At 34.6% G+C, this 26,170-nt stretch overlaps 1 protein-coding gene across 1 annotated transcript in view; it reads right to left on the bottom strand.

Annotated features, from left to right (window-relative positions):
- Positions 1-389: 389 nt before the first annotated feature.
- LOC142983702 (O-acyltransferase like protein-like) overlaps positions 390-26,170 on the bottom strand; it is a 78,031-nt gene continuing 52,250 nt past the window's right edge. Inside the window, exons 6-13 of the mRNA XM_076130707.1 lie at positions 24,244-24,319; positions 22,391-22,499; positions 19,742-19,897; positions 17,188-17,685; positions 16,699-16,868; positions 12,157-12,333; positions 9,781-9,977; positions 390-2,815 (exon numbers count right to left, since the gene is read on the bottom strand). Coding sequence (XP_075986822.1) covers positions 2,684-2,815; positions 9,781-9,977; positions 12,157-12,333; positions 16,699-16,868; positions 17,188-17,685; positions 19,742-19,897; positions 22,391-22,499; positions 24,244-24,319 — 1,515 coding nt within the window. The 3' untranslated portion in view covers positions 390-2,683. The remainder of the gene's footprint in view (positions 2,816-9,780; positions 9,978-12,156; positions 12,334-16,698; positions 16,869-17,187; positions 17,686-19,741; positions 19,898-22,390; positions 22,500-24,243; positions 24,320-26,170) is intronic.

A 26,170-nucleotide genomic window follows, 5' to 3' on the forward strand; every position in this document is an offset into this window, starting at 1 on the left:
TAAAAGCTTTGCAACACAAAACCTTGTTATTGCGACTTCCTAGAAAATTCGAATTGTTGTTTTCAGTCTAGTGTTTTATAACAAACAAAAATAAAATACATTTGCCAGTTCGTAAAAAGTAATTGCAATATATCCGATATCAAAATGAAATTCGCATTCATTGTGAAAAAGTTTGGATGTTGACGTTTGTTGCGATATCGATGTTTTATTATTCGTTATAGTCGTAGTACGACTCTACACCAACGTTCAATAAAAAACACAAATATATTTTTGGTCCAAGCCAGTGCTAAACTTATCACAGTACCGAGTAAGCACCCTGTTAGCAACTTTGAATTGAAGTAATAAAGGAGTGTCTTAGGTTTTTTAAGGTAAGTAGAAAAAATACGGCATTTTAAAATTAAATAATGGTTTAATATAAAATCAGCTATGTACACGTTACCTTGTTTTAGGGTATTTACTGTATTTACAATTTCTTCAACATCATGAGGTTTGTGAATAAATGATATGATAACATTGAGCACGAAACATTTCTTGTAAAACAAGAAACTCTACATCTAACATTATCTAATAAAGTAATTTAACGTAACCCAAAATAATATATTCAAAATTAAAATGTTATCAAGGACCTCCAAATATGTAACGAAATATCACATGTTAAAAATATGGTTACCGTAAAATTAACTTATAGCTAAACTTTCATTGCTAACTATTGATAAGGAATACATAAAGTGAAATCATTGTACTAACTTACCAATGAAAGCAAGGCTCTGTTGGACCTACTCCCACACTACCATCAAATAAGAACTAATTGAGTACATTACATTACGTACTTATTAGAGGTAGAAAATATTTAATAGGTCCTCGAAATTATTATAACCCAGTATTGTGTTATGTGTGTGGTTGCCCTACACATTGTCAATACGGTTTTATATGATAGTTCAATATTAATGATTGAAACCACAAAACCGCCGAGCCTCGTTGATCCTCCGAATATTGATACAAGCATTTGAAATTCAAAATAATATTCTATATTGGTCAAAATTGATTAATATTTCGGCCGTCTTTGTCGAATTTGGAATAACATGTTTTTCAAAGTTATGAAATTCACAACACAAGTATAAAGTTTGCTATAAGTACATTTAATTTTGAAGTAAACAACAGGCCCACGCTTCAGAGAGCACGTAAACCCATCGGTCATCTGTCACGAACAGCAAACTAACTTGATATAGGGAGTTAATTTTGGCAAACTTACCTGACAACTAGTTCATACCTTATAGTTTTTATGCCTTTGCGTTACCATTGTCCTCTAACTTTATTCCGCAGAGAAACCGATATTCTAACAATAAACAGGAAACTAGAAGTTAAATGTGCTCCTATGTTATAAAAGGAGAGATAAAATTTTATAGTTTAAACTTTATGTTATCTGAATTAGAGTCGTGACAGCTTTGGTTTGAGAATAATAGATTTATGACGCAACAAAAAACTTAATCTATATGTAAACCGAAGTGCGGTTTCGACAAGAACCTAGTTATTATACAATGAGGACAGGATTTATGTATGTGGAAGGAGAGTAGAGAGATAAGGCCGGTGAGCCAAGATGATTGATTCATTGCATGTAGGCGCCTGCTTGAGTGTAATCATAATAAATTATCATATTCTCGGGCGACACGGAATATTCGACAATTGGAGAAATCACTACTGATTTATGCCTACGTGGCACGAGTATGACGTGCTTTATCTATGTTCTCGATATAAATCTACGAAGATGTACCAGCTAGATTTACTATCCATATGTTGGTGTTCAATCAGCATATACACCGAAATACATTTTGTTACATTGATCGATGAGACACTTATTGCCATGCCAATGAGATATTATCTGCTCGAAACATACGTATACAAAAATAACTGAATCTGCCTATAGCTTATTCAAAATAATGTGGTGAATCTGTTCCTAGATAGCGAATAGTCCCTAGATATAAAATTTGAGAACATGGAAACACAATCGTTTCATATTCTACTAGCTATTTGAATATCTCCGACCGAATAGCTACTAGAATATGATATTGAAAACCGCACTGGAGGATGCAATAGTGCTCTATATTGGCGACATAGTATGCAAGTTTAAGATTTCGTTCAATTCATTTGCCAAATTTTATGATCGTGAGTTCGCAAGTAGGTCAACGAGCTCGTAGGGTCTCTAACAAGTAAATGACAATGTGTTTTCTTCTTCGGATGAAACTGTAAAACCTTATCTCATCGATGCTATATAGAACGGTTTCAATTCTCCCAACGTTTTAGTTTAGCTGCATTCATACTTCTGTTTTAAAACGACAAACATAATAATGTTATATCAATTCCCATTGGTAACTATAAAAAGTCTTTATTGGTAACTATCTAATCCTTAAAGATTCGATTCTTAAAATTATAACCTAAATAAAGCTTGTATAGAGCGCACTAATCCGATAACAATACAGGACATTAATCCTCCTTTACACCGCGTATTTATATTTTTACCAGCATTTGTAGTACTATTTATAGATAATGTTATACAAATATTATTTTATATTGTTTTTTAACATAATTTTGAATTGATATGAATATCTGAGTTGAACAAATATCGCGGCATATCTTCTTTTTCATCATTTCGTGTCTGTGCGATCCTCGTTTCTTCAACCGTTCTTCACTGGCTCTTCTTACTCCGCGGCGTCCCACTGATGATCTTGAGGAGTCTGACTGCAGGAGCCTCGAACGCCAGCGATATGGCGAACGAAGCCAAGAACGCCATCACCGCGTACCCGGCGTATATTGCTAACTGTAATCATACAAATCACACGGTTATCTAAACCATTCGTAAACTTGTCACACACTAAAGTGAACATCGAATAAATCAATTTTCTCTGACGATCCGAGATTTTCAGATCGTTGGGCATAGAAACTTTTACCACCAAAGTAGGGAAACTTTAAATTCCACTTTTAGGTGAAAAAAATGAAAATATTTTTCGTTTGGCGAAAACTAAAGCTTGTCAAAGTCATGGTTCAGAGGAGTTTCTGCAATGGACAGTAGAAATGTGAAAATAAATTCTGAATTCTTTATACGAAACAGGACTTTAGAGACATCGCCTTTGAAGTATGGACTCTTTTCAAAATAAAACACCATTGTTTTCAACTTTGCCATTTTCATTTCGGAAATAAAGCGTTTGTGCAATTTCAATGGTATCTCCATAGAAATATCCCAACTAGCACACAAGCGCTATAACAAGCTGCACAATGGCCGGTTAAAGGATTTTTATAACGCCTTAGGCGCCTCAGTAAGAAGTATAGTGGTTCTATAAGCGGCTACAGATCTCTTGTAGCGTCAAATAGGCCCATACTGTCCAGCTTATAGCTCTAAATTGGATCTACAGTGGTCGTAAATAGTAATTATAATAGTACGTAGTATAGTAGTAATACAGGAGCGCTAAAATAAGATGAAGGTGGTATAATCGCGCTACAGGAGCTTTTTCGCAGCTTCGTGGCGCTTACCAGCTGTTGTACAGAGGTGGTTAGCGCCACGAGCGTTTGAAAAAGCTCTTGCAGCGCGATTATACCACCTTTACCTTATTTTAGCGCTACTGTGTAACGGTTATAAATGCTAACGCTCTAAATTAGTAATATGGTCGGTTTATTATGGTGTAAACTAAATATATTGTATTAAAATGAATCATCAGTGACAAATGAGGAGACATTTTATTTTTACGGATTGGATTATGAAAATAACAAGAAGTCTATCGCTTTTATTTCTTTGTGTACGTGATATGAAAGTGCGAGTGCCAGTTTACTGTCAATATATATGTATATTATCGTCAATATTTTCATGCGCCCTCAAAATATTCAGTTTTAAATGCAAAAATTATATAGATATGTGGATTTGGAAATTGTATTTTGAACATAAATAAGACTTTGAGGGTTACAGATAGTTTAATTAGGGTTATAGGTAATAAAAAATGATTTTAATTATGTTAACGTTACCAGGCTATAGATTTATATGATCTTCAAAAGATCGTAATAACCTCAAAAAATATGTTTACCAAATGCTGTAATGGCGTCTCGATCAAGCATCTCTCAGAGTTGGTTACATCTGCTCTAGCGCCTTAAGCTGTACAAAGGCTCTAGTGTTTGCTGTTGTAGACCTCAAGGTTCTGCAGTTGTGGCATAGGAGTGCTTCAATATAATTGTTTTGGTCGCACACCAGCATTTTACTCGTACTTTTAGGGGTCAGTCGTTGAATATTAAAATAGTTTGAAAATCATTTATTTCATTTATTTTATTTATTTTATTTATTTTATTTATTTTATTTATTTTATTTATTTTATTTATTTTATTTATTTTATTTATTTTATTTATTTTATTTATTTTATTTATTTTATTTATTTTATTTATTTTATTTATTTTATTTATTTTATTTATTTTATTTATTTTATTTATTTTATTTATTTTATTTATTTTATTTATTTTATTTATTTTATTTATTTTATTTATTTTATTTATTTTATTTATTTTATTTATTTTATTTATTCTTTAAAAACAGTTGACAGACTGAACCACCACTGCACCTATGTAGATATATTATAATAATAATTTTAAGCTTTAGTATAAAGGTATATTACTCGGTTATAGCGCTTTAGGTGCTTAACATAATTCTGTAATCCCCATGGCTGTAAAAATGTTTCGAATGATACCTTATACATCTATTTGCCGTACAGAAGCCATATAAATATCTGATATAACGCTCAAGGCGCTATTAAAGACCTACGCAACTCTTTTATAGATGAGTAATACACTAGCCCTAAAAAAATCTGTTATAGAACCTAAGGCATTACAAAAAGCTTATTTACGCTCTTGAGCGCTATAAGCGCAACGCATAACTCCGTTTAAACTCCTTTATCTCCTAAAGTCCCCTTATACAGTTAACGGTGTTATAGAAGATTCCATTAACTCAGTTATACTTCCCTAGGCTGTCTAGCGATGCAATTACATGCTCATATATCACTATAAGTCATTAGTTTCCTACTAAACGGCTACTGTCCCGCCTAGCTGTTAAAGGGTTTTTTAAATAGCTAGTATACAACTTATAGAGAATTGTACAGCATTTGAACGACTCTTATGCAACTATCAGGCTGTATAACGACTGTATAAGCAGCTTGTGTGCTAGTTGGGATAGAGCAGGGGGGCAACTTTAACAAACTTTCGTATGACAATAAGCATTTGTGTTATCAATGATACGAACTTAATGAAAGCAACTCAAAACTCGTGAAAAACCGAAATTCCTTGAAACTTAAAACATTAAGGCTTGAAGCAAAAATATTTTAATTTCTTTTGATAATTGGAAATTATATTTTAAACATAATTATTTTATTAAAAATATGCTACGAATTCCTTTCAAGTACCCTTCTCAGAAATCTTAAATATAGTTGAGATTTTAGTACTCATCATTCTCCAAATCTCTTTTATCTTTTAATTAAATAATCTTTTAACTTATCCTTTCTATAGAGTAACAACTATACGATTTAATTCGTCCATGATTGACAGTCTAACGCTTCCACACATTTAAGATTAAATGTGGATTAACTGGATTTAATATTAATTGCCAAACCGCACAGATTAAGCGTGTTGCACGATCTTGCATATCAATCATCCTATCTACGTATATTTTACATAACAAACCTATATTAGTGATTATATACGAAGTTCGCATACATTGGTAGCTACTCTTCAGTACAACTTTACTTTAAATATGATTTTGGCAGAGAAGCCAGTAAAGTTTGTAAGTAGTTAGTATGTGCTTTAGATCTTTAATGAAATAGCTTTGACTCCAAACAAGTTTACTCGTATTGGTTTAAGTGCATATCTTAGTTTTAAATTCCTTCTATCATTATATCTCGATAAGTTATTTGTACAAAACATTTGACATGTTTATATGAACCATAAAAATTTAATTCCTGTTATACGTAGAGTGTAGTTTCATAGCTTACTTCAGATGATATCTATAAGTTTATAGGACTTTTATGTTCAATCATAAGTCGGGAGCTTAGGGAAGTTGTCGGTTCCCCCTTGTCCTTCAACTTGTGAAGTGTAAGTCGAATAACTAAGTTCGTGATCTAAGGTGACGATGTGATATAAATCTTCTGGTCGCAGACTGTCACACTTCGTGAGGAAGAGGAAACTGATAACTTATCACCTCGACTTTATTCCTGGTTTTAACTTAATTACACGACATTTCACCCGTCGTGTTTGATAAACGAGCTCTGCTAAAAATATTTTGATGTACGTGTTTGTGTAGAGCGTCCATTAATAAAGTTTAATGGGTCGGTCTGCTTTGATATTTAATATATACGGCAACAGAACGGAAAATTCCCCGGAATCGTGCCGATATCACACTACGATACTCTACATAGGCCATTATAAACTCTTCTATGTGTACATATTACATCGAAACATAAATTCCAAGTTCGAGGAAAACTTCGGAATGATAAACATTTTGCTCGTATTTTATCATTTTCTCGTGGAGAACGCTTTTCAACTTTTTACACTAATTAACGTCAAAACGACGAAGTGAACCTCGTCGCGTCAGATTTAATATTTTTACAGACAATTTGTCCAGCACGACGAGCGACGTCTACCAATATTATGGAATTATTTTGTTCAGGCGGGGTAGATGTTTATTCTATGACACATACATTTCTGCGGTTATAAAACAAAGCAATAAAACGTATTTTCCCAATTACACCTTCAATAAAATGGGACGTCGTTATTACTTTCGTACGAGTCTATTTGATAATAAAGTCAGGTTTGATTACGGGACGAGGCGCAAAAACAAACGCAGTTGTCATGTAGATTGTATTGTGTATAAGGGTGAATAATACAGGCCACGCCGAAGGTTATCCGGAGACAACACGAGCCGGAGTGGTTATTGCCGAACTGAATTAATATGAACACATCTCCATAATCTGTTTCCGCAATCGACTTTTGTTGTTCGCCTCGTTGGAATAATACTGGTGTACATCGATAATAAGGTCTATTTTGAGCCTATTCAGCAAAGCTTCCAACACACATCAACAGCTCCATCCTTTGACAACAGATTTTTTAGATAAGAGGAAAAATACTTGGCTTCCATTAAGTATTAAGGAGGGCTGAATACCTATTTTATTGTACGGAGTATGCTGATTTGGCAAACAAGTCGTTTAATTTTCTTTTGTCGTTTCTTTTTGTGATCTGTATGAACGGTTCGTTCTTTTATGTAAAATACATACTCATTTCATTGAACCTACTTAGGTAAATGAAGATGTCAATAAACTATTACGCTGTATATACATATATGTATGTATACTCTCAAACACATTTACTGTAATCCACTGATAATAATAGTTGGATCTAGTTTCCAAGACATTCGAACCGAAAATAGCTGTCGAGTATCAATTAGATATCTCGCGGGAGTTGTAACTAGTTACCAACTGAGATAAGTGCCACACTCAGGTTGACATCAACTAATGAGTGTCGAGGAAGAAAAGCAACATTTTCTTAATAGAAATACTGAACAAAAGACTGCCCAGCACCTGGCCGGGCGGGCTTAGTGACATGAAAACATTCTCGTATTTTACAATGATTCAAAGGTTTTTTTACAATTCAAGAGGCCGCTTTCATGTGCCAACCTTTGAATAGATGTCGAGAGGGTGGCATAAGTCCGCGTCGAGTGTTCTCCACGATATAGATTTATAGGTATATTGAAGCTTTTAGTCCATAGTTTACGACACGGTTTATGTGCGCAGGCGACAGTAATGAAATGTTTATCTCATTTACTTATAGTTTTGGTTGTGTATATTTTACTACAGCGTTGTCTCTAGATGAAAGATTTATAGTAGCAATAAGATACGGTTGCAGTTTAATCTCACAGTCCCGAATTCCTCGCGGAACCCTGTATTTATCTAGCTGTCTTCTGTTCTTGTGGATACTAAATAAATGAAAAGAGCTCGTGTGAAATTTGAAATGGATTTGCGCTGTTTCTCGTTTGTTACGTCATTGTTTGTGATTTTAGTTGGATTCTGTGAGAGTGGCAACACACAGCTCCGTCTTTGATTTATAAGAGTAAATAGTTTGTGTCAAAGCGTTGCTTGAATGTATTTTGCGGCAAATATTGGGAGTTGAATGTTAACAAAGTGATACTGCTGTCAGTTTGCCAACGCGTTATACATTGTACGTTAGTAACAGTAACATTTTACGACTCTTGTGGTTGATATGTTGTATCTGTGTATGATATTGGATTCAGTTTGCAGTACATTCAACAGTTTACATTGCATAGATCGTATAAATGTCAACACATACAAACATTTTGTGTATGACACCACGAATATAACCTTATTTAAGACGTAACAATAAAACACTGTACTGAAAGACATGAATCTATTAAATTAAACTGAATAGAGGATACAAAGAGATAACAGTTGCAATGGTAATGTATTTTTAAAACTTGATAATAATATTCTCTCGCTGTAAAAGAATAACTCATTATTATCGAAGCTACTCCGTATTGTAAATGTATTTGTCAGAGCGCTCGGGGGAAATGGATCGGACCTATATTTTCCTATTTTTATGACGATATAACAAAAGGCAGATCTAGACATTCAAGGTATTTTCCTACCTAGACTTGTGACACATTAGTTAATTCTGTTATCTGGGTATTTTTGGTCAGATTCAAATAATATATTCATTGAAATGAAATATAGAAACTGATAATAGAGAATTATAGTCAAAGCAGTTGTCGATGGAAATAATCTTTACTATAATATAGTTCATATTACAGTACAGTGACCATTATTTCTACTCTAGGAAATGAATTACAATTTCACTTATTTATGAAACGATGAGATTTGTAAAATAAAAGTTATGATCATATGTGAAATAATGCTTTTCGAATAGGTTAATAAGCAAAAGAACACGACTTGCTACGAACCCTATAACTTCTTTTGCGTCATTCACCAAGACACCAATTTCAACAAATTGACTACACTATTTTAGGGATACTCAATCATAAATACGTCGCACTATAAAAGTATAATGGTGCATTAAAGTTAATATTCCCAAGGATTGCTCATCAAATAACATTTTAGTTCTGTACAATACACCATTTTCCGCATATGGTACTTGTACGTAGGCAGAGTTCCAACTCGTTCCATATACCACGGACCGGCGAGTCAGAAAGTTAGAATTGACGTATATACTCCTACGTATAATGATACGCAAGTGCACGTTGCAAACTGTTGTGTAATACGATTGAATATTCTATTCGGAATATTAATGTTAGTGTTCGTGCCGGTGATTTAGAGGCGAATTAATCAAACAATCTCATTTGCAAGTCGCGATTCACCTGTGGCACCATTCATTTGTAATACCATGTATTAGATTTGGCAGTTCTATTTGGGATTCTCAATGTATGAAGCTTATAACCCTCATTTAACGATATTGTGCTTTTAATGTCATTTAGATTTTATTAATTTATGCCTATTTGATTTCTAATATGATTATGTTAGTAATTTCGTCAATGTCATCAACGTGCCTTTCAAAAGTAATTAAGTTGGAAACCTTACTTAAATAGGTAATTTAGTCTACAAACATATTAATTACTATGACACCGTAGACTTAAAACTTCTGGAAATTTACGTAACAGTCACCCAAAAATCGCTACACAAATAGCTACGGCGTAGCAGGACGTGCTACAAGGCTACGAGAGTAAATAATACTTACGACAGTGGAGTTCTGCATGTGATAAGGTCCGTCCAGCAGGAACGAGGTGTACATCATGATGGTGGGATGGACTAAGTAAGCGCAGTACGTCAGCCGGCTAAGTGGTAATAGACCGCGGTATGACAGCGCTGAGTTTACGAGACCACCGTAACCGCTGCAGCAGGAGATAGCCACCCACGCTACTGCTACGCCCCAAGCTAGTAAGAAAAAAAACGTTTGTTTAGAAATCAATATAGTGTTACACAGTTTAAGTAATACACAAGAGATTTTTTGCAATGTACTGTAGAATATGAGATTACCGAAGGAGATTCAAGTATGATGTAGTATAAAAGTTTTAAAATGCGACATGCTGGCTTAGAGCCAATATACCGTGTTTGTACTCTTCCGTTTACAGCTTATATGATGAATATTTTTTGTAAACAGGAAGCTTCAAGTGGTTCTATCGTTGCACAAAGTATATTGATAAAGTTTTACTCAAGCTTATCCCTATTTCAAACAGTCTAGTTTTTAACTTTTACGTTGCATGATTAATATAAAATAACATGCATTGTCAACGCGAACATGCATTTTACTTTGACGACGTTATGTTTGACTTTTCGGCGCAGGTAACTCTAGTTTCAGCAAGCTAAGCCTAGTTCAAGCAATTGCATTACTATGATTATACTTTACACGTATGTTCTAGTAACAATCGTATAAACAACAAGGTACTCTAGTTCCACGTTTACGTGCGCCTGTGGGACGTTAAGCTGACTATATCTTTAGGTGAATGCAATAAAAGCCTTGGCGATCCTCTCGCTTTACTTATTGCCGCACATGACTTTTAAAAGTTATCACTATTATGTTGGTCCGTGTAGACGTGGCACTTACCGATTGTGCTACACAAATTTTAGAAATGCTTTAACGTAGTTTATAAATATTATATGGCAACAGTCGATAAGAAACAGCTCTGATATAAATTTTGCCTCACTGTCTACAATTTATAACTACCTAATACTCATAATACCTAATCACTACATTAAACCGATCAAATTTATAAAAAAGGCAAGCTTTCTGTAGTTAATCTCGTGGAACGGAAAATTTTAGTACAACACCGTATTAAAACGAAATCTAGTGTAACCATAAAATAAAAATGGTGGGTCAAAGTTCAGCTATCTTACACTATCTGTGTTGTTATATTTGATACCGGCTCCCTCAGTATTTTTTTACGACTTACTCTTCGATAGGCAACACGGTATTTTGTGTTTTTATATCCAGTATTTATTTAGAAAAAAAAAGTAAGACAAGTCTAAGAAAGTAAGTAAGACTTTACGTATGTATTCAGCATGTCATGTTCTAAAGTGAATTTACATTAAAACTTATTTTATAAGGTACCTTGTATAAGCAATAATTATTATACATATAAAATTAATTAACTCATAACTCCTAACAAAAACACTGCTAATCGGCCGAAAAATCCGTAGTATAACAGAGCACTTAAGGCACACTTTTAATGAGTTTTCCTCTAAAACTACTTTTGGCTAATATCAAAGCTTCCTGGCGATAGCCACGCCTTTCGTCTACATAGTTTAAAGCTGGTTCACGAAATTTGAGGAAAATTTCAGCTAGAATATGTAAAAGCAGGTTTCATGAGTAAGTCCTTCAGGAAATTTCAGTTTAGCTAATATGCTTCCACGAAACCAACAGCCGGCTTCATCAGACTTTCGTTCATGTTTATTTCTATAAAGTGTATGAGCTGTAATCTCAAATGAAAATTGAACGCTATCGGCTTTAACGATTTAAACTGAAATGTTTACTTAATATCCTTTGATAAATAATATGGTCTGATAGAGTTTCAATATTGAGATAGTGATCCAATATCGTCAAACGAAAATGCAATTTCCTTCTTCGTAAACTTCATTACTTTCAAAAAGTTTACGATAGTTTCTATAAACATTTCATTCTGATTGAAGTTTTGGAAAGCAATTTCCAAATTTTACTTAATAAGCAGTCTGCAGCAAGACTCTTTCATCTTTTTTTGATACTTGTGAGCTATGATCAAGATTAACTAATCCGTTCAAACTTTGTGGCATCGCTTACGATGAAGTCTTATCTACAGAGTGTGATTTGGAAAGTGTTTTTTGTTAAACTTTATATTTCTTTTTCTCCTATGTCAGATTTTTAAAAGCTATCTTTATTTTCGATGCAGATAAAATTTTAAAACATTTCTTTCTACTTCGATTGCGCTTTTTTCTAAGAAAAATATAAATATATGATATTCAACAACTCATATTCAGGCAGTCAACACATAAAACATTGCAAGTTCATTTACGTAAGATTTTCATTAAAGCCCTTCGGTTAACGCATAAAAATCCAAAATCAATTATAAACAAAATTTACCTGTGTGTCCAACGCTAATATAGAAGGCAGTCGGCCATACTTCGAAGTAGCCGTCGACCATGCTGAAGATGAGGCTTCCAATGATACCGAGCGCGACGGGCCAGCCCACAAACACCACCCAGTACGGTAACTTCGCCTGGCATTTCGACTTGTGTAAGTACCAACCAACTACCATTCCTGTAAACGGAAAAATATGATTAGAATATTGCTCCAATGTTTCGATAATGAAATGATAATATATAGCTATTGATACATCGATTTAGTAGTAAAGAAATAATTTAAATGATATTACATCTAACAGTACATGTACGTATAGGTTTATGCCAAACTTAATATTAAACCTAAGGACAAAAAAGTATTGTAATTCTAAACACGTGCTCTATCAATAGCTCTATCCAATTTGTTGTGCGATATTTGAATCAAGTTGTAAACGAACATTTTAATACTAAAATTATCATAATGTACACGATCGGTTTCGCATTTTGAAATACTCAATAACGCAGTTCAAAGCCGCTATGGCGTAATGTATGTAAATTTAGTAAATTGCGCGTCCACTGAGATTACAATCAGAAGCTGTTCATAATTGGAGGAATTCAAGCGCGTATTGTATATTATATGAGGTACTAAAGGCCGCCCGCGACTTCGTCCGCGTGGAAACTCTTCCTGTATAAATCCCGATCCCTCGGGAACTCCGGGATAAAAAGTAACCCATGTGTTATTCTAGGTCTTCAGCTACCTATATACCAAATTTCATCGTAATCGGTTCAGTAATATTTTCGTGAAAGAATAACAAACATACATACATACATGCATGCATACATACATACATACCTACATACACACATACATACAAACATACATAAATTTTCACAAACTTTCGCATTTATAATATTAGTAGGACATGTACATGATGAGAGTACGTGGGAGGAAAGTGCCTCCCGATAATAAAACTCTAATAAATGTTTCAACGTGCTGACTTCCAGACGAGCTTCTCTTAGGTCAGTTAAACTCGTCCATCGCTTGTTATTTTTACACACCTGACCCACTTACGGCTTGTCTTCGAGATAGTGATTTTAGATTTTAAAATCGGACATTAGAGAAAGCATTGCTCGAATAGCTTTTGAATTTCAAATGGCCGTACAATTCATTATATATAGCAATAAATATGATATGGAATGAATAATGTTTGCTTTTTGACACGAAATTATAACGATTTAAACACTTTTTCAGACCAGCAAACGTTTGTCCAATGTCGGTCAATATTCATACTGGGTAATATCAGCGCAATATACTGAGAACATCACGAGCGCACCGTGTTATCGGGTTGTTCAGCCCGCCATTTATGCCACTGTCGAATGCCTTTATGATTTCCTCACTGACCGACCGACGGAACCAAAACGTTGTGATCACATAGCTTTCTGGTACAATCGATAAAATCTCAGTAAAAGGGGACCATTTTCGAGGATTACGAGAGGATCCGAGTTCGGAAGGGCTACACAGTCAGTGGCGCGTCGAGCATTCCCCGCGATTGCCGAGATGGCACAGAGGGCGGTGTATCGACCTAAATATTTTTTAACAGAGCTTTTATTTTATTGCATACTAGCTGAGCCGACCATTTCAGCCCCGTTTAATATTTGTTTTCCAATTTCCTCGGTGTTGTTTCTCGAATGTTACTATTGCTCAATAAAAAGTTATTCAACAAACAAATCTTCTTAGGGTCGATTACATTTTACAGATAGTTCAAAAGCAATTTACAAAAGTGAAGGAAAAGTTGTATAATGTAGTATCTAATATTGTTATATTATGTGTCGCATTTTTAGCTTATACGACATGCATATTTATTCCTAGCATAATATTTTATTTAATAATTACGCAAACAAAACGCGACCTCGAACATTTTTGCGACTCACACCTACTTTCATAATAAAACGTAAGTGTACGTAACAAACGGGTTTACGCGAGCCAACAGCGTAAAATTACGAAACTTACATATTATATATTATATTGTAACACATAACTACTACTTTTAAAAATGCATTAAATTGTTATCGACCTAGTGCACTTAATTATGAACTTAGATATAAATTACTAGGTTGTAATTTAGGTAACATTTATTACAATCAATTTAATATAACAATTTAAGGAACAACATAACTATAACGTCATTCACGACATCAGAATCAGATTGTATTCAGATATCAATGATATCGTTTCATACCTTGATCTCATTACTATTCTGCAAACGTAATAAAGAGTGTAAAGTTCAGTAGTAACAAAATCTAGCGGAACGGCAGAAGCCCCGACTTTTTATTGTTTTATTGGTTACGTTTAATTTTAAACATGCAGATTTCCAATCCACTAACCCTCTTAGAGAATGCCGTTAGAGCGTAATGGAAAAAATCTCATAAAAATAAACTTCTTTATAAAACGACGCGCCTGCAGCGACGTGGAGGACGCTCTGCTCATGAATAAAAGCCCTCTTCGGATTTGAAACTAGTCGTGCACCGCAATACATACGTGAGTATAGCTTTAAAACTAATTAATTAATAAACTTTCAGATTCAAACTTCACTTTCATGAAAAGTGCTCATTCAGCACAAGTTTCAAGCGGCTGTATTACTAAAATCGATTCATGAATAAAAGCCTTCGTCTAAAATTACGACAGTCTGCCACTGCACGAACGTTAAAATATTATATGAAGACTCAGCGAGACTCGTGATTAGATCCAAGATAAAGTAGTGTAGTCACTCTATCTAGTCAGCTTTTCATAATTTATCAAAGTTAAACTGACTTTGAACATGATTCGATTTAACTACTGGCGAATTCTCTGAAGATTAAACCATGTAAACTAGTTCTATATTAATGAAAATTGAAAGTAGTGCGCAGTAATTAAATACAAGTCGTCCTTTAATTAAAATTCTAAGAGTAAATTCATGGAATTTTCATTAGCAAAAATGTATTTCGGAGTCTAGGAGTTGTGAATCGTCATGGATTCATCGTTCGTTTTACTGAATGATGAGAGTCATACCCAACTGTGCCACAATAAGGTGTTGTTGACGGTGGTCGCCCGAATTGCATTTGAATTAGTCCTCGCTCAAGCAAAGGCTTCTACACGGTAACGTTGACCCGAGCCACGTGTAATTGTGTACATACGTTTTGCATACATATGTGTATTTGCGTGACACATTCACATAACTACCATATAGAGATTATGAACTGTACATGGATTACACGATTCACCACCTCTTTAGAATATTAAAACTGATGCAGTTCATTCCTTAATTAACAAAGTTATAAATGAGAGCCGGCCACTCCCTAGAGAATGTGGCCGTAATCACTTCTTTCTGCAGGTGAATTTCTGCATAAAGTCAGCTAGTAGGAGCGAAATAAAACAATAGTTTTTTTATTTATATTGACAGATCGTTTCCACGATCAATGGAGCTCGAAGAACAAAACTTCAAGTATGTTGAATAGTGAATATTTATTCTAGGTAACTTGGTAACTACACGAAAGAAGAACGTTCGTTCCGAACTAATATCCATATTTCTAGTTCATACCATATGGATTTGATAGTTATTTACTAAAAGAACTTAGCAAAACTTGTATAGTTTTATATGTGTATATACTTCGTTAGTTAGTTGGAATACTTAGTCAATTACTAATTTGTTCTCGCCTTGGAACTACGTTCATCCATCACCGGCTATTCATATTCGGTACAAGTTTTAGAAAGATCGACGGGGGGCGCTAATTCCTTTCAAGGCCGACCTATTCGTTTATTGGATGACTGTAATGTATCATGGTATCATTAATTTTCTATTTTATATCGAGGTCAATATTTTCTGTCCATAATGCGACTGATTACCAATAAGTATAGTTATTGTCACCCGACCTCGGAATTCCATTAAGAGAAAATATTAGTCAACGTAATCTATTTTTCAGTTAGTCTCATTGAATTGTCCGCAGCGCCCATTAGGTATTTGGCTGAAAATGCGAGCGGCGGCTTAACGCGGACTAGGAAGGCTTAGCATGTAAACAACGGTTATCCATCAGGGTCTGACCGCGGTCAGGGAAGCTTAAGCGCAGATTGATCGAATTGCGCAGACAAACATGTTTATTAAAAGCTGCTCCTAAATTAGGCTTCTCATAATCAGAGGTTTTAAGAATTAATCATGTTAAAATTTTTGGTTTTGAGTAAACTTCTATTTCGTGACCATGGCGTGTAATTAAACATTATAGTATGAGTTTATATAACCTTAACGGTAGGTGATTATGTCTTTTGCTCATACCAGGACCTTATGAGCAGTACAGAAAACGCCATACACGTAGCTGAATACTTGGCTGGCAGTTTATAGCAAGACAGAAAGTGTCATACACAATTTTAAGTTTTAATACTATAATTTGTTTGCCATCGACACGCTAAGAAGAAGAAGAACGGTAGGTATATTTTGTGAAGAATATGTTCCACAATTTGACGAGTTGTAAGTCTATTAAAAAGTAGGTTTATTTTAATGCTACACACATAGTAACAAAATAAATATCTTACCGACTAGATACGGTCCGATTCTCGACCAAGGTTTGTCGTACAGTGGGTCGAACATTTCGAAGGGCTCTTGTATCCGCGCCTTGTACTGATGCCACACGGAAATGTAGATCGTCGTCGCCCACGAACTCACCATTAACAAACCCAGAGATATCATGGCGAATTTTGGATGCCTGCAAAAAACATTTGAATAAAAACACGAATATCCGCAAGGCAAAATTCCATGAATGATACACAGAAATACAGATAAGTAAATACAGTTAAAGGAAGAATATTTCTGCAAGTCGACTTGTAACAAAAATAAATCGACTTAATACGTAGTTCTTAACACAACTTAAAAGAATTGAACAAACAAACTTTTCTACTTTTATAAGAATCCCAAAAAGTACCAAAGAAGGTATACGCGAGGAGATTTAGTCAATTTCCGACGCGCTGGAGATTTGGGTAATATTTTGTAATTCACAAGTCTTTGTTGAAGTTACTTTTACTTACTTGACAGAAATGAGCAGCAATATAATTCCGACGACATAGAATTGTGTGTCGTTTGCCATGTACCAAGACCACACCATACACATCTCGCGCTGAGGGTACAAGTTGTTGATGTACAGGAGATTCCTCCACCAGTACTGGTCACATGTGATGTGGTCGAAGATCGCCGGCTCGAACACCGACCGGTCATGGGTATACCGCAGAGCAATCTCATTGAGACCAATTACGAAGCCGTAAGCAGGAGTCAACCTGACTACACGATACGTGAACAATATCAAGAAAGACTTCACCATCGCGAACAGCTCAGCAAACGTGTACACGCTACTTTTTGGCTTGTCTAATAAATCTTCCTTAAAAGATTGTTGGCTTATCACAGAGATGGAGAGTGCGGAATTACTGAAGCCATTAAGGTTCTTATTAATATCCTGTTTGTCTTGCTGGCTTTCATTTTTGTTCTTTTTATCTTCTGTTCGTAAGAATAGAATGGTGACGAGGATACCGCTGCAACAAAAAATATTATTAAACAAACACTATCGAATGATATTAGCTCGTTATTTTTATATTTATGAAAGGTTTCAGAAAGCCTATAAAGGAAATTGAAAGCTATTAAGTTAGTGATAGACCCTTTCGGGTCAGTTGCCTAACAGTTATCCCTGTCGAGATCGTTAACTAAAAGTGACATCCCATTTCAAGTGGGCGTCGGAACACTTTTAAACTTTAATTATGTTAAGACTAAGTTGGTGAGAACGAACAATTTAACGCCAATCACTAACAAGCTTTGTATTAATGATGAAAGGCTAAGGAAATACGAGTCAAAGTGGAAGAAAGATAGATTTCTATAGAAATATATAAAATATTCGCTTCATTGCACGGTGGTAGTGAGCCACATTAATTTGATTTACGTCGCCTTATAACACGTGGAAAGTGACCCTCGTGCACCCAAGACCTAGCAAAATCAAAATAACGTAAAAATACTCTATTGCTTTTGTTATTATGTTTTTAGCTTCGTTCTCATAAAAATAAAGCTGCCGGTAAATTTTATTGTACCAATATTTTAAGCCCGCTGTTCGTTTCGTGTCCAACACAACAGTAATGAAAATTGTCACGGCTGGCACATGTCAATTTTACTGAACACCGGACAAAAAGGTCAAACGCTTTGGTAAAAGTAGGATACGCCACCCCTACTACAATACATTCATTGAAATGTATGCAAAATATTTCTCAAAGGCAGTTATGAAATACAGATTGATATTGAAGCTTCGGAGAAATGACTAGCTCGGATCCTATTCAAATTGTTTATGACAGGTCAAGAGCTCTCGCAACTAATTGGTTTTGACGGTCAAACAGATTGTGATTGATATCAATGTAGACAAGGGTCTTATCGTCAAGTTCCTTGGAGGAAATCGTTGCTAATCGTTAATCAAACGTCCATCTGAACAATGTTAATTCGAATCGAAATGGACACAAACAAATTAAATTGAAATTCCGTTTAACAAGAATTTGTATCCGAATAGTGGGTCTATTTTTAGCCATTTCGATGTACGCTTTGTATAACAATCCTGTTGAGAAATAATATTGCTACCTGGATATAAAAATACTATAATTTTATGAGCAATACGAGTCTCAATTTTCATTGTTAAATTAAAACTGGAAAACTTGGCTTATTGATTTTCATGTATTGAGTTATGTTTGAAATCGTAAAACAAAAGTTGTTGCTTATGATGATAGTTATTGAGGCAAGGGTTTTTTTGCGGATTTTAGTATTGTAAAAGAAATCTCTATATTTAAGTCAAAAATTCTATAACACATCCATAACATCAAATTATTAATAGCCTAGCTAAAGGAAAAGACGAATCATTTCTGATTGATACAGTTCAGAACATAACCATTGTGTCGGCTCACAGCTTAACGTTTATCATCCTATTGTCGTATCCTAGATGTACGAGTAAAGATCTTATAATCTTAAATTATATTAGAAGCACACAATGGCTATTATATTAAAAAAAAATCCTAGAAAATATTGCTTTCACCGTCACATAATTCTTCTTAGAGGCTAACGTTAGGCAACGCTTGCAACTGCATTATCGCAATAAACTTTAATGCATTATTTTGTCCTTGACGTCCACAGAGTAATTTATACCTAAGTAGTGTTAGCCGCAACACATTTCACAATGTATTTAATGTAAGAAGTAAGACCATCTAGCAAGAAGCAGTTTTCGACAAGTATTTTTATTTAATCTAGTGGCTACTGTTGCTTTTGTACTACTTCAAATTATAATTATAAATCGGCCAAGTGCGAGTCGGACTCGCGCACTAAGGGTTTCGTACCATCATAATAAAAAAGATACTAAAAAAAACATTGTATGGAGATTGTATTTGTTGTTATAGCGGCAAGGAAAATACATGATTTGTGAATTCAGCTTCCTAGGTATTACGGTTTATGAGGTACAGCCTGGTGACAGACAGCCAGACAGCGGAGGCCTAGTAATAGGTTCCGTGTTTACCTTTTAGGTACGGAACCCTAAAATGTATAAAGTAACGTGAGCAAGATACAAACCTTATAACGAAGAAAGTATCGACACAGTAAGAAGCGTTGCCAACAGACTGGTACCAGAAGTTACGTTCCGTGATCACTCTCATAGTCTTATTATCAGCCACGTAGAATATGGTCAAATAGGTGTGCACCATAATCACCCATATCACCGACATAAACCTGTTAAAATAAAACACTTATGTTAAACAACAATTAAATTATTGGACGTTTGGCGCCGTGGTTGAATTGGTCACCTCGCCGCACTAACCGTAGCGCCGCGTGTAGCTGGTTCGAATAACACCCGGGACAAATATTTGTGTGATGAGCACGAGTTTTTGTTCTGAGCCTGGTTGTAAATGTATCCATAAGTATGTACTTATTTATAAATATTTGTTTCACTTATCTGGTTCAGATAGTACAAGCTCTGCTTAGCTTAGAATCAGATGATTCCAAACTAAGCAGAGCTAGAAGCACAAAATATATTAATTTATTAATTTTAAACTAGATAGGTAAATTATGATGAAACTAGAGCACCTACAAACCACAATTTAAACCAAACCACTATCCCAAAACGAGTCATTTATTCTAAAACCACACGATTAATGTTGCAAACAAACTGCATGTTCCATCATAATACTGCAAGGATATGTTCTAGAATTCGAGTTACTGTTGTACGAGCATTATATGTTATACACTCGTCTCCAACAATGTAGGTATAGCAACACTGTGTCTGGAATTTCTCTGTTCAAATTTGCTCCAGAAGCTTGCTATTTCTATGAGCATTAAGCCTAATTGGCACAGTAGTGCATTGCCGGACCGTTTTTCACTCTCACAAGTGCAGAAAGAATAGTTTGTTTACATACGTAATTAATCCTTTACTTCAGGTTTTTAATTTAAACTGCTTTGTGCTCTTCTGCGTCGTACAAAATTAAATATTTGCTTGTACACTCTTTGATACATTTTAAAATTAATTTGTTCAAAGTAAACTTTTACTCCCGAAGTGCCAAAAAGTTTAATTGCATTTTTCTGTTATAAAATATGTTAGGGCCCCAGTTGGCTAGTAAGGCCGATGAATGATGGTCTCTCTGGGATTTGGGGCGACCACACACGATCACACGGTATTGCACAGGCTGGCGAAATTGCCTGCATATGCACCAACATACGTATACGGTATAACTATGCCGTGTTCTCTCACACAAGCACGGACTGAAAGGAAGTTCTTCGGTCTAAAACAGTTTAATTTTCGGCCACAGTATTCGATAAATGGTACTTCTGTAGCCTATCTCTCTTATTCATAAAAATATATGAAGTTATGAAAGGCTTATAAAATTTAGGAAAATGTTTTAGGCAAAACTTATAAAATGTTTTGTTTCTTTCACTCCTTAGCGCAATGCAAAAGAGAAAACATATTATAGTAGCTTTTTAACAAAAATAGGTTTATATAGTTTTTTTGAATAAGAGGGTTTGACTATAACTAATACTTCTGCATCCGTTAGTAGTTGTTCTTAATTTACAGTAGATTTAATTATACAAACTCATAATAAACTTCTCTCAGTATATCAAGTTCCGTCTACTATATTTCAACGTAATGACGAATTAATTAAAAGCGAAGCTAAGCTCAACTCTGTTTGCCCTTAAAAGTTTAATCTCTATATTGAATAACATTAATCCATTTACTGAGGATAAACTTTGCCGCGTGTCTTAAAAACAAAGCCTAAATTAATCTTAGTCTATCAATTCGTTACGCTCAATTTAATCAAAATATCTACTGGCAAATAACTCATAGTTAATTGTTTATATAATCAAACAAACGTACCAAATAGGTTACCATAAAGCTTATATTTGTTACGCAATGGAGTAAACATGGTCTAATAAAGAGTTGTAATATTAACCTTTACAGGCGAACATTGAGCTAATGGCGTAACAGCTATTATTTTATATTTGCACGGTTTAACAGATTCGCTGCAAATTAATTTACTACCAGATTACGCTGTGTATGAATGTTTCATTTTGTGTATTACGCACGTATAATACAAATCTATACTAATATTATAAAGCTAAAGAGTTTGTTTGTTTGATTGTTTGTTTGAACGCGCTAATCTCGGGATCTACTGGTCCGATTTCAAAAATTCTTTCAGTTTTAGATAGCCCATTTATCGAGGAAGGCTATAAGCTATATATCATCACGCTAAGACTAATAGGAGCAGAGTATCAGTGAAAAATGTTACAAAAACGGGGAAAATTTTGATTCTCTTATGTGACGCAAGCGAAGTTGCGCGTGTCAGCTAGTGGATTATGAAATAATGATTTTATAGGTGCACGCAAAGCTATTTAATTATGAAATTCTACTAATTAAGCTAGTTAATATTAGCAGGATAATAATACAGGATTTGCGTAAAATTATTATTAATCCATTCAATCCATAAACTTAGTTACTGTGAGTGATGTAAAAGACAAGAGATGCAAGAAACCCAGAATCGGATTAGATCCTAAAATCCTAAATCAAGTCCTAGTACAAATACTAAGATCAAAAGCACTTTGCGCGAGTTTATTCAGGACCGATTGAGATAGGAAGTGGATCGAAGCGGACGTAAAACTAAATGATTGGGTCTGAGGATCTATTCATATATGTAGCACGGGACGAACAAAGTTCACTAATAAAATAAAAAGTACCTCATTCCGTGAAGGCAAGTCAGTGCTCCGTCGTTCGGAGTATCCGTGCTAAGGATTGTTCTACCGTTCGATAGAATGGAGAAAGATAGCAGTACTTCCGACCAAACACCTGTAACAAAAGTAAAACGTAAGATATTTAACAACTTAATCAATATTATAAAACTGCTGGTGCGAATTGAAAAAATATTTTACTGTTGAATAGCCTGTTTATTGAGGAAGGCTATAGGCTGGACTAACAGAAGCAGAGTACCAGTAAAAAATGTTACAAAAACGGGGAAAAATACAACCCATTCTCTCTTATGTGAAGCAAGCGAAGTTGCGCGGGTCACCTAGTAAATATTATAAAGCAGATAGCAAAAAGTTTTAATCATAAGTATTCAACATAAATTTTGCAGTACAAAGAAACTGTGTTTTGTATTCCCAATTTCTCGAGTTAGACATTGCGACAGTGTTCGTCGTAAAGTGTTGTCACACTAACAATGGACTGCAACTCTATCGATAACAGAAACCACCTTATCTTATAACTTGGTTTCATAAAATAAACCGAGACACGCCAAAAACCTTATATATTGAGAGCCTAAATTGTGTCTGGAAAAGTTTTTACAACTATAATAAAGTTAAACATAAGCATGTATCCCTTTTAGTGAATTATATTAGTTTAAATTTTGTGTATTTTTCGACAGATGGAGGACAGTCTCGCGGGGCGGTCGTTACCATTAACCCAGTGCGTATTAAATGAACTAAACTAACTTAGTTAAGCTTCCAAGTACAGCAATAATGTGAAATAATAAACGTACAACAACATTAATATCAATTTATGTTTGTACAACAACATTTATCTAACAATTCCTCCTAAGGTGTATTTCAATATCGCTGATATTGCTTTAATCTCGGAATGTAAACTCCCTTATTCCCAATCGTGTGAAATTATTACTGTTTCATTTATGAGGCTTCCAATAATATCCATTCGCTTTTACCATCCCACGCCATTAACATCACAATATGAAAGATAATATCCATTATTTTGTAATAAATCCCACTTTATATTATGCAAATGTTTTTATACTATTATTACGAAACTAGGCATCTAATTAGTACCTACTGTAGAAATCTTAATTATTGGCAAAAAGTCGCGACTCTCACCTATTGTTTAACTTGACCTTACTTACAACTTCTTTGCTCAAAACTTCTTAATCATCGGCTTATGAACGAAGTTTATTGAAAAAGCTATGAGAAAAATTATACGATTTTTTGCTTCCCAACAAAGCGGAAAGTTTCACGAGCACAAAGGTTTTCTGCATTTACTCTTTGATTACACGGACTAATTGAAAAATAAAGCAAAGTCTACTTGTTGAAATTTTGCACATTTCATTTTAAAAGTTAATCCATTTGAAACAAATAATCTAAAAATTAATTACGGTTATAAAATGAATGTTTTTATTCCTCGTTTTTTGGTTTTAATAAATCCCGTTAAAAAAAAAAAAAACAATCGCTGTGATTGCAATTACAACAATTAATCAAAGCACTAATGGTCCTTATTTGTCAAATCAAGGGTTGCTTGTCGCATAAAACTATCGATCGGCTTATAACTGCTATGAATAGTCTATATTGACGTTATTATAAAATGAAGAATTATTCAAGCTTGGACTAGCTTTTCAAAAGCTTGGAAAGCTTTTCTTTACGCGACAATATTATTTCACAAACTAGTGTATCAACGTCGCGGCATCGAAACAAAGTGTTAGTAGTTTCATTCTAAGTTTGAAGTAAAAGACGCATTGTAGACAAACGAAAATACACCCAGAACACATATAAACATAATCACATTACATTGATTAGGTACTCAGTGTACTCACCACAAGTTTCCCGCCGAAGGTCTCGTTCGCCATTGTCTGCTGCCTTCCCATCAGCCTGTGCCACATTGTTGTTGGCCTGCAAATATTGTTACGTCATAACTGTTGATTGGAGAAGAACAATAGATGTATTCATGTGTTTACTCGGATGGGAAAAGATAACCAATAACATACATATACATATATGTACATACATAGATATATACTTCTAATAGTAGAAGCCCGTTATTGGTATATACTGTAGTTAAACCTCTCAACAACAGACCTTTTTAAGTTGTTAATTTTTACTCTACGAACCATTTAGAGCCATGTCATCAAAAAGTTTTTCAATGCTTTAATGTTTAAACAAAGTATAGCGACAAATAACGATTATACCAAGTACAATAAACAAATGACATACGTCATTAGAACCACTGTCTAGAGATAAAATTTTGGGTAATATCAAACTGGTAAATATTCAGAGACTTTGTAACTTTTCATGATATTCTTGTAAAGTAGGTACGTCTGTCAAATTTTATAAGAAATATCAGGACCTTTTAGCCAACTATTATATTGTGATAAAAGTTTGTCCCGAAATTTGGGTCACCAAAAGATTCTTGTCTTCGTACAAGACGTTTTATAAAATGATAAACGTCTCTAAGATTGATGATGGTACAAGCCTAACAGAATTAAATTATAACCGGATTTAATTTATTCCAATCCTAGATTACATTAATTCAAATCTGTCAGCTGACCTGATTACAAGATTTCATTAAGGTTAAGCTAATGTCATTTAATATACAATTAAGGTCTGCCCGCCCTTATTATTTTTTATCAAATGTCGCTTATCGCGTGTCCGCGGCGTGCCCTTCGCTCCCATTTCCGTATCCACCCTACACAGGGCTCTGTTGATGTCTGTTGTGCGATACCTTGATAATATTCTCTTCCATTAAGATTAATAACGATACACCCTTAATATTTTTCTAAAAACGATACCTCATCAATTGTCTCTTATAATAGATGTTTAATAATAGTGCCAATTATTTCAGAGCACTTAAGATCGTCGTCTTTGCTTAAGAATTTACTTGATGGGTAATACAATATATAATAATAAATCATACTTTTTATATTTGCAGGTATAAATTCAATGCATATAGGATTGTTATTTGCGGCAGTCAACACAAAACAAATAAAATTTGATTAAAACAGTGTATGTACGTCAGCGTTGACTTGTATAGATGGTGTGAACGCGTGAGCGATACGAATTGAAAAATGCGACGGAGCATTGAATTGCACAAAAGCTCAGCTCACCCAGTCAGTTGATGCGGTGCCCCCGTTTAATGCAGTGATGATTTTCAACGCCACAACACAAACACCTAACATAACTAAGCCTGTGATTGATGAGTCCAACCACGCGTTTTATTAAGTCCATTTTAAAAATGTAACTGGAGTACCCTTGTAATATAACTTCCCCCAGATCGCCGGAAGATAAAGAACTGAGGAGATTATTCGACGGTGAGATTTGAGAAAAAATTGGAAGGGACAAAATGACTTCATAAAAAATTCAATAATTTCGGTTGAAAACTTCAGGGTTTTAATATTTGACTGGGTGCGGAACTTTGTGTATTAATAAAGACCGTCCCTTTAGCGTTAGTCAACCACACAATGTCCGGCGGTCAAGTTTGTCGTACAGCTTATATAATATTAATATATATGACACTGGATCTGTGGAAAACACTGTATGTCGAGAAGTGTCGGAGCCGGTGCGGGCGGTTGGTTCACACCGTGCTCAATCACACAGTTTGTTTCACATGAAACACGCACGTCGGTGGGATTCAGCGAAAATTGTTTTCCCTTATCGCCGCACCCACTTTGTTTGAGTAGCATCATCACTTTTTATCTCCGGCTCGATGACTTACTCTCGCATTGCTGGTGAAAAAAGGATATTATA

The sequence above is a fragment of the Anticarsia gemmatalis genome, chromosome 2 (assembly GCF_050436995.1).
Source record: "Anticarsia gemmatalis isolate Benzon Research Colony breed Stoneville strain chromosome 2, ilAntGemm2 primary, whole genome shotgun sequence".
Taxonomy (NCBI): Eukaryota; Metazoa; Arthropoda; class Insecta; order Lepidoptera; family Erebidae; genus Anticarsia; species Anticarsia gemmatalis.